Raw genomic sequence first — 8,685 nt, forward strand, 5'->3', positions numbered from 1 at the left:
TTTAGAAAATAAAACTATAAAAGAGAGAATAAGGTTGAAGCGAATCTAAGACACACAATACGCTTCTATATCACCCACACACAGTGGCGTAAAGCCACACGTCTCCGCCCCTCAACAATATGGCCATCCTGGTGGGCGGGACTATGGGGCGGAAATTACGCAAGGCCGGAAGTCCGCCCAACCGCTCGACCACCCGGTGACCAATACGGAGGCGGCTGCGGTGGTGGCTGCGGTGGCGGTCTGTTTGCGAGGCAATATGCTGCTGGCTGAGCGGCTTGGGGGCGCCGCTATGCTGTTGAATCTGTTGCTGGCTACCCAAGTGGTTTCGGCATTCGAGCCCATCAGCGTGGCAATCGCCATCGGGGCCGCGTCGGCACTCACGGGCTATCTATCCTACACGGACTTCTTCTGTCGCTTCGCGGAATGCTGCAGCGCGAAGCATCCTCTCAACGCCTCGGGTACTGTGGGAAGGCGCTTGGCTTGGAGATCGGCCCCAGGGCGGGCGCGAGGGGCGCGGAGCGGCAGGCCCCCGCGGACATGTCAGGCGCCAGACACCGAATGGGCGCTCTATGGACTACAGTCATCGAGGTTTGGGTTGGGAGGGAGGATAAATGAATGGGCAGCCTAGGAGTTGTTCCCAATGGCAAGACCCGCTCAGGGCCTGGAGAAGGGAGAGGGAAGAGTTGACAGGGCGCGGACTCCAGCCTTGGAAGCGGTACTTTATCCAGACCGTGGGGCTCTCGGCCCAAGCGCCTTTTTAAATTTTCGGATTCTTTGAGATTACAGTAAGAAACTGAAAGTAACCGGCCCAACCCTTCTTCGCTAAGTCAACCTTCCTTACTAGTTTGCAAATGAGCAGACACTCCCCGCCCCCGCCCCAAGCCCACAGCCCACATTTGGCCCTTACTTTTCTAACTAGGCTGCAGGGGTGGCTAGGGAAATGCCATGCTGTTCAGTCAAGAGATTGTTAACCCCTGAATGAATGAACACACTTAGTTTGCTTATTAGACTACTTCTTAAGTGTTAAGGAGAACATCCACATAATGCATGGCCATAGAAGTGGCATCATCTGAGTTGGCAGTCCAGACTTGGCCATGGGATTTAGCAGAACCCCTGTAGAATCACTCACCAATCTGTGCCTCATGCTTTTGCCAATTGGGGAAAGTGCTGCTTTTCTAGTGGGTTTTTAACGTGTATTTTTCTCTCTGTTCTGGGGCTGGCTCCTGCAGCCCTCAAGCTGGACTTGGAGGAGAAGCTGTTTGGGCAGCATCTGGCCACAGAGGTGATTCTCAAGGCCCTGACTGGCTTCAGGAACAACAAAAATCCCAAGAAACCACTGACCCTTTCTTTACATGGCTGGGCTGGTACAGGCAAGAATTTCGTCAGCCAGATTGTAGCTGAACATCTTCACTCAAAAGGCCTGAAGAGTAACTTTGTACACCTGTTTGTATCAACTCTGCACTTTCCTCACGAGCAGAAGATAAAACTGTACCAGGCAAGAGCATCCACTCTTCTCCCTTCCGTGGACCACTCAGAGTGGCTGGCTACCTGCTCTCACTAACTCAGGTTTCTGCTTCTGCCCTCTGTGCTGCAGTATATTTTCAGGTTCCACTAGGTTAGGACACTCTTAACCTCAAGTTGCCCTTTGCCATTTACAAAGCTCGCCTACAACTTTTTTTCTCGCTTGATCCAAAATAATACAGTGGGATAGGTAATGTTATTTCTGCTAAAAGATGGAACCAAGAGATGTGAGATGACTTGCTCCTTAAAATCCTTGTGTTAGAGCAGAAACGTGAACCTAAATCTCCTAACTTCCATTTCACACTGTAACTTCATTCATTAGTGAATGAGTGCAGGCAACATTCTCTTCAGAGCACATGGGGGTAAACAGGGCCATCTTAAACAGGTTATTTGGACATGGCTTCATTTAATGTTCTGCACCTGTGGTTCAGTCTCAGCATTGAGCAATGTAGACTAGCGGACTGGCACAAGTGGTTTGTGGTTGGCTGCTAACCTGAAGGTTGGTGGTTCAAACTGATTCAGTGACTCCTCAGAAGAAAGGCATGGCAAGCTGCTTCTGACAAGATTACAGCCAAGAAAATGGAGCCAGTTCTGCTCTGTAACACATAAGGGCACCATGACTTGGAATCAACTTACGGCCATGGGTTTGGTTCGTTAAATAGCTTTTAAACCCTGGTTTCTCTGATCTTTCAATTCCTTAGCATTGTTTTCTTCAAAAGAAAGCCTCCAAGAACTGAACCTTGAAGCTTTTTCCCCTTTTGAGATGTTTCCTCATTTATTCATCAAGTTGTTTAGTACAGTTAATTTCATTTAAATGAGTGTAAGTTTTGTCCTTATAATGGTTAAAACTCCTACTGTTAGATGGAGACTGAAATAAGAAACAGAAACTTAAGTGAATACGGAAGTAAAAGTGGATCTTTGCCACGTACACTATTAAGACAGGGAAGATTGCCCCAAAAAGGAATATAATATTTTTCCTGTTTTCTAGACTCTTCCTAGATCTCTAGAAGTAGTGTAAGAAATATACCAGGATGCCTCTGGAGGGATTTCACGGTCACTGCTTTTCATGTTTTAGGGTTGAGGGCTTGGACTTTAAACTCCATAGTGAGAGGAAGGTTATAGCGTCATAACTTGAAAGAGTCCCATTTGAGTTAGGAAAAAAAAACTTCCTGATATTTTTGCACCTATCTCTCTCCCAGTTTCTATTTTTTTATAGGTAAGTTTTGGGGAAAGCTGTTACTTGGTGAGTGGAAGATAGGATGCAGTTTTTAAGAGTTTTTTTTAACTTGAGACTGGACTTTGAGTAGAGTTCTGCTTTTCCATCGTGCAGAGCATGATGACGAGTAGCACCTCTCCTTCCCTGGCACTTCCTTTGAGCTGCCTCTGTTTCTTCTTTTATGGTTGGTCTAGGACCAGTTGCAGAAGTGGATTCGGGGTAACGTGAGTGCATGTGCAAGCTCTATTTTCATATTTGACGAGATGGATAAATTGCACCCTGGGATCATCGATGCAATCAAGCCCTTTCTCGACTACTATGAGCAGGTTGATGGAGTGTCTTACCGGAAGGCCATCTTCATCTTTCTCAGGTTAGCACGAGACGGTGTCTTGGGCTGAGAAGGAAGTTTAGCACATAAGCTCTTTATTCTCCCTGTGCTAACAAGAGGTCCTAGCAACGATTAGCATTCTGTTTACCAGGACAGAAATACCAACCTGGCAAAAATGATTTGCTCACCTTTTTTTTTAACTGTTGGATTGATAGTATCTGCATGGCACAGAAGGGTGGACAGGAGAAACAAACCAAAGAGCAGTCGATAACAAACAATTCAGTAACTGCACTTACAACCCTTAATGCTACTTCTGAGGGTTATAAAAAGCCCTATAGCATCATGCCAACATGTTCTGAAGAAACAGCTCTTAAGCTCTTTAAGGGACACACTATTTTCTTCTTTTAGCGGCACTTAGTAAAATACCTGGGGGCTTCAAAAAATTCACGGAGAAATGGAAGGAAAGGATAATAGCATTTTTCCACAAAATTTTTGAAACCCTCTCTCATATTCCTTGCTTTTAGATCATTGGTGTTAAAATGCCATTATGTCAATTCCAACTCATAGCGACCTTCTATATAGATAGAATGGGTATATTTCTTTGCTAATTAGATACAGAAGTCTTAATGTGATTTTTAATGGGTATATTTCCTTACTATTTGGATATAGAAGTCTTAATGTGATTTTAATCTGTTTCTTTGTCAAACTCAGTAATGCTGGTGGGGACCTCATAACTAAGACGGCGCTTGAGTTTTGGAGGGCAGGGAAAAAGAGGGAAGACATCCAGCTGAAAGACTTGGAACCTGTATTGTCTGTCGGGGTCTTCAATAACAAGCATAGTAAGTCTACACAGGATGAGAAACTCCTTCACTCTGCCGACAGAGTTGTCTAGAGTGCTTCACAAAGCCACATAATCCCACCTGCCTCTGGCTGTGCTAACAGAGGGGCTTTTTGTCAGTCTATTCTGAAGTCAAGTTAAAAAGTAAGGGTGTCTGTTTCACGTTTGACAAAAAGTGGCTCTCTCTGGAGGGGTAAAGTTGGAGCCTCTGCAGTCCCCCTTGGTTGTAGCAATGTACCCTGTCAGAGCAGTGAGCTTGGCCAGGTGATGGGCAAGAAACCCAGCTGTGTCTCATTTTACAGGTGGCCTGTGGCACAGTGGACTGATAGACAGAAACCTCATCGACTACTTTATCCCCTTCCTGCCCCTGGAGTACAGGCACGTGAAAATGTGTGTGCGGGCAGAAATGAAGGCCCGCGGCTCTGCCACTGATGAAGACGTTGTCACACGAGTGGCAGATGAAATGACATTTTACCCCAAAGAGGAGAAAATCTACTCAGACAAGGGCTGCAAGACTGTACAGGCACGACTAGATTTTCACTGAGCTTCTCTCCAAATGGGATGAGAGGTAACTGGGAGACTCCGCGAGCTTAGGGGCCTTGCCTTTCGGACTTACTTTTGAATACCTCTTCAGGGGTTTGCATATTTGCACCTGTGGACTTTCAAGATCCGGAAGTTTCTAAAGAGTTGATTTTGAAGAGACATTGATCTGCTGAGTACACTTGTCATTTTGCAATATGACAGAAATCCAGCTGTAATTGCAGTTGAAGATGAACTTTTAATATCCCCTCCAAACTTCCTGTTCTAACCTTAACAAATGTGCCTTAGAGGCTGCTGGGAATGAAACCCTAGGGTGGTTTCAACCTCCTGTTATGATGAAAGGGGTTGAAGGACAGCCCTACTGCAGTCTGGGCAGCATTAGGTTTTCAGCTGCTGAAAACATCCTCTAGTTCCTATTCTTTACAGAGATCATTAGCTGACTTGAAATGTTTTCAGTTAGAATTGGCACTACAGCTGCAGACGGTCTTAGACTGGGGAATGTGGGCCTTACCCCGAGTGCTGTGGGGTGAGGGACTCTGTGATGACTCCTGCAAATCAGGACAGGTGTGACCTTTTCGTCCATCTGTTCCTCTAGCTGCTGATACCAGTGGCAGGCGTGACATTTCTTCATCTATTTCTCACTTGGTTTTGATCCTGGTCATCTTTGTAACACATCTACTCCTCAGCTTCAGTCACCACTAGAATTTTCCAACCATACCATTACTAGGGTCAAATCAGAAAACAGACTGTTGGCTTTGAATTTGAGTCCTGAGTTTCCCTAGTGAAATGTTTGTCATGATCTGTATGTGGATCAGTCTGACTTTACTCCATAGAACAATTTGAATTCTCTGGGACATGCTCGTTCTCCAGTGACATGTGACCAGACCAAGCATTTAGCTTCAGCATACAGATTCTACAGTGCCAAAGAGGTAGGTGTATCCGTACATTAGAAATGCCGGAGCTTTCAAGGATGCATTTATTTTTTTACTTCTGAGTCTTACATAATGGAAGTATGGGGCATTGCTGATTTTAAGATACGGGAAGGCTATAATTGTTATTCCTTTCTCAGATACTCTTAAATGGTATGGGTTTTGTTAAATGTGTGGTAATACCACGGTGCTTCACAAAGTTCATGGAAAAATGGAGTGAAACGATAATGGAATTCTCATATATGGAAACTTCTAGATCACATCAGGTTATTGTGAAGTTGTGGCTGGTCCTAGGTGTCTATGGCTGGATGGCTCTGATGGTTGGGAATGGGACTTTGTTCCCAGCCAGCATGAGTTGGTGTTCTGTTATTACAATGTGACTGCAGACTCATTCACAGCCAAGTAGTCTGTGGCAGAATGAAGACTTTTTATAACATGGAAATGCTTTATACGGTATCAAACTTAGTCGTCAAAAATGCCAAGGCGAGACTTAAATCTTTGATTCATATTTTTAGATCAGAGTGAAGTTACATTTCTTTTATAACCTTCCAGGTGTTTGGGCAGGATACAAGGTTTTCTGTTTACAATGATGCAATATACTCAATGTGTTAGCCACCTTTGGACTTTTACCGATTTGTAACTTGAAATGGCCACATGTGACCCTAGCCTAACCATTGCACATCACATAAGATGGAGACGAGCTTGAATTGACCTATTGACTATGAAGTAATAAAGCCTATATTTTATGTGCTCTGTGATTTGCTTCCCTACCCCCCAGTGTGTCTGTTTGATAACACTGTTGAACTTGAATAAAGGCTCTTTAATAGCTCAGGTGTCATTAGGCTAACCACAACCTTAGACACATCAGTTGGTAGTCTTTACATCAGACAGAATCAATATTTACCTTAAAGGAAATAGGAAGTTGAAATGGAATTAAATGATGAATGTTTTCATCAGAAACAGACAGACTTCTAACAAAGATATTCTGCTAAAATTCAGGTTGAAAGGAATTGAGGCACTGGGAAAACATTCTGTTGACATTCTGACACCAAGCAAGGACCCAGCTTAGAACCAGTAACTCCAACTGCTGGGTTTTTCTGCCTGAAATTGGTAAATCATGTAAAATCCTAGTTACATTAATCAGATCTCAGCTGAATCACACTTAACCTGGCATCTATGTTTGTAAATTGATATCAATGACCCTCTTCAGGGGATTGAGGATTAGCTGACTCTCGTAAGTTTTGACCCTTTTTGCCGTCTCTCCAGTTCCCTCATTTCTCAACTGAAGGTGTCACGTTCCATGAGACTTCCTTGGGCTAGTTCCCAGCCCGATACGGTTTCTATACTATGCTGCCACAGATGCAAAAATGGACCTCTCAAAAAATGTCAGGGACCAGGTCTACTGTGTTCCCTAACTAGGAACTCCCAGGTGCCAGGACTCCTCTTCAAATGAAAGGATTAGACCAAGATCAGGCCCGGTGGCCCAATTCAAGCTAACAGACCAGCTTGGTGTCCCAAAAGTTTAAGGCATCAAGAACTTAAAAAACTTGGGGGCCTTAAAGAAGAGCCCCTTATACAAGGTTGAGTAGTTGAGGCAGAGGGGTCCTCTGTTAACCCCAGAGCCCTGCAAGCACTCTTGAGATACTCATATGTCCCATAGGAGCCCTGCCTATGTGGTGCTGCAGGATAATGCAATGGAATGTAAGGTCAGTTTGAACTTTAAGGTCAGCAGTGCAAACCCAGCTCCTCAGAAACCCTAAACAATGTCGCGATAGTTTGGAACCAACTCAACGGCACTTAACATACATGCTGCCTAAAACAAGGTAGTTTTGTCTCTTACAGGAGTCACAAATGGTTAAGTGTTCAACTACTAAAACCCAAACTCACTAATGTCAAGTCAATTCCGATTCATAGCGAAAAGTGGTTCAAACCCACCCAGAGGCACCTCAGAATAAAACCTTGGTGATCCGCTTCCAAAAGGTCTCAGCCAACAAAACACCAGGGAACCACGTTCTACTCTGCATGCACTGTCGCCATGAGTTGGAATTAACTGGATAGCAGTTGATTGGTTTCATCTATGATGTTCAGTCCTGTCTGATATACTAGCTGGGGTTAAGTCTTTAGGCTTGAACTCCATGATCCTTGTAACCCAGGACTCTTAAAACAGTACACCGCACAGCTGAGCAACAGACCAGAGACAGCCTGCTACTTGCATAGGACTCATTCCAGCCTGGGGGCTGCATCTGTTTCAATTCATAGCTCAAGCACAAAAGATTAACAATGGAGGAGTTTATTTTCCCCTTAAAAACATATTCACAAATTACAAAATACAATTTTCTGGTTAAGTGGTAGTTTGTATTTTTAAATAAAAACACTGTTCTCAGCATCCTTAGGAGGGGCAGCTAAGCTTTCTGAGGAAGTTTTGATTCCACATAACAAAAACCAGTGATAAAATATATAGCTAAACCTGCTATACAATTTAGAATCCATTTGAGAGGCAGAAAAATGTGTGGTTCACTCAGTGGGAAATGGAAAAGAGCTTTCCTTTGAAGAGCCTGCATGACTGGCAAATGACAAGCTGAGAAACTTCTTTCAAGGAGACCTGGGTCTGACACAATATGACTAGAATCATCCCCACTGTGCACAGTGTTACAAGTAAAACCCCTGAAAAGGGCATTGAAGGCCTGAGTGGTGACAGGCCTGAGCACCCCTACCCCTACCACCACCACCACCAACATACTGTCCTTTAGTCGAAACACTATGTTGCCCCTTCCAGGGCTGGCTGTAGTCATCCTGTGACAGATTTGGTTGCTGCTCTAGCCTATCCCCAGTAATGCTATCCCACAGAAAAATGTGCCAAGAACTTGTATTGGGCTTTTTTGCAGTAAAGACACATGATGGTATATGTTATGATAGGAATTTAAAAAACACAAAGCTGACAACTTAAGAGTCTGAAAAGTTTCTCATAATGTTAAAAGCCCTTTTAAATAAAGTTACATTTTCAGTAAAACTTCGTCCTTCCTTGAAACAGAAACACTTAAAATTAAAACATGATTTTTAAAAAATCGTTAAGCCTCAGACTGGCTGGGAGCCGGCACCGTCCTTCTCCGAAGGCTCTGGAGGCTGCTCCAAGGTCAGTGGTTATAAGGTTGTGATGGCCTGTAGACTCTGACAAGTGGAAACAGTGCCCAGAAAGTTCCTGTCATGTCAAACAGAAAACAATGCATTTTGCACCTCTTCCAGGGAGAAGTGTGGGGAAGGATGTTGAGTTTTGAGTTCATTCTTTTCCAATGCGATGCAGACCCCTGTGGAA

At 44.2% G+C, this 8,685-nt stretch overlaps 1 protein-coding gene across 1 annotated transcript; it reads left to right on the forward strand.

Annotated features, from left to right (window-relative positions):
* The first annotated feature begins 256 nt into the window (after positions 1-256).
* On the forward strand, positions 257-4,566 carry TOR1B (torsin family 1, member B (torsin B)). The gene is made up of 5 exons (XM_006834865.1): positions 257-458; positions 1,230-1,495; positions 2,932-3,107; positions 3,777-3,904; positions 4,206-4,566. The coding sequence occupies exons 1-5, from the start codon at positions 257-259 to the stop codon at positions 4,445-4,447; spliced, it is 1,014 nt and encodes a 337-aa protein (XP_006834928.1). The 3' UTR covers positions 4,448-4,566.
* The last annotated feature ends 4,119 nt before the right edge of the window (positions 4,567-8,685 follow it).

Source organism: Chrysochloris asiatica, unplaced genomic scaffold (genome assembly GCF_000296735.1).
Source record: "Chrysochloris asiatica unplaced genomic scaffold, ChrAsi1.0 scaffold00014, whole genome shotgun sequence".
Classification (NCBI taxonomy): domain Eukaryota; kingdom Metazoa; phylum Chordata; class Mammalia; order Afrosoricida; family Chrysochloridae; genus Chrysochloris; species Chrysochloris asiatica.

Coding starts and splice junctions, on each gene's coding strand:
- TOR1B (XM_006834865.1), top strand. CDS start 257: ATGCTGCTGGCTGAGCGGCTTGGGGGCGCCGCTATGCTGTTGAATCTG. Junction 459..1,229: donor GCATCCTCTCAACGCCTCGG/GTACTGTGGGAA, acceptor TGGCTCCTGCAG/CCCTCAAGCTGGACTTGGAG. Junction 3,108..3,776: donor GCCATCTTCATCTTTCTCAG/GTTAGCACGAGA, acceptor TGTCAAACTCAG/TAATGCTGGTGGGGACCTCA.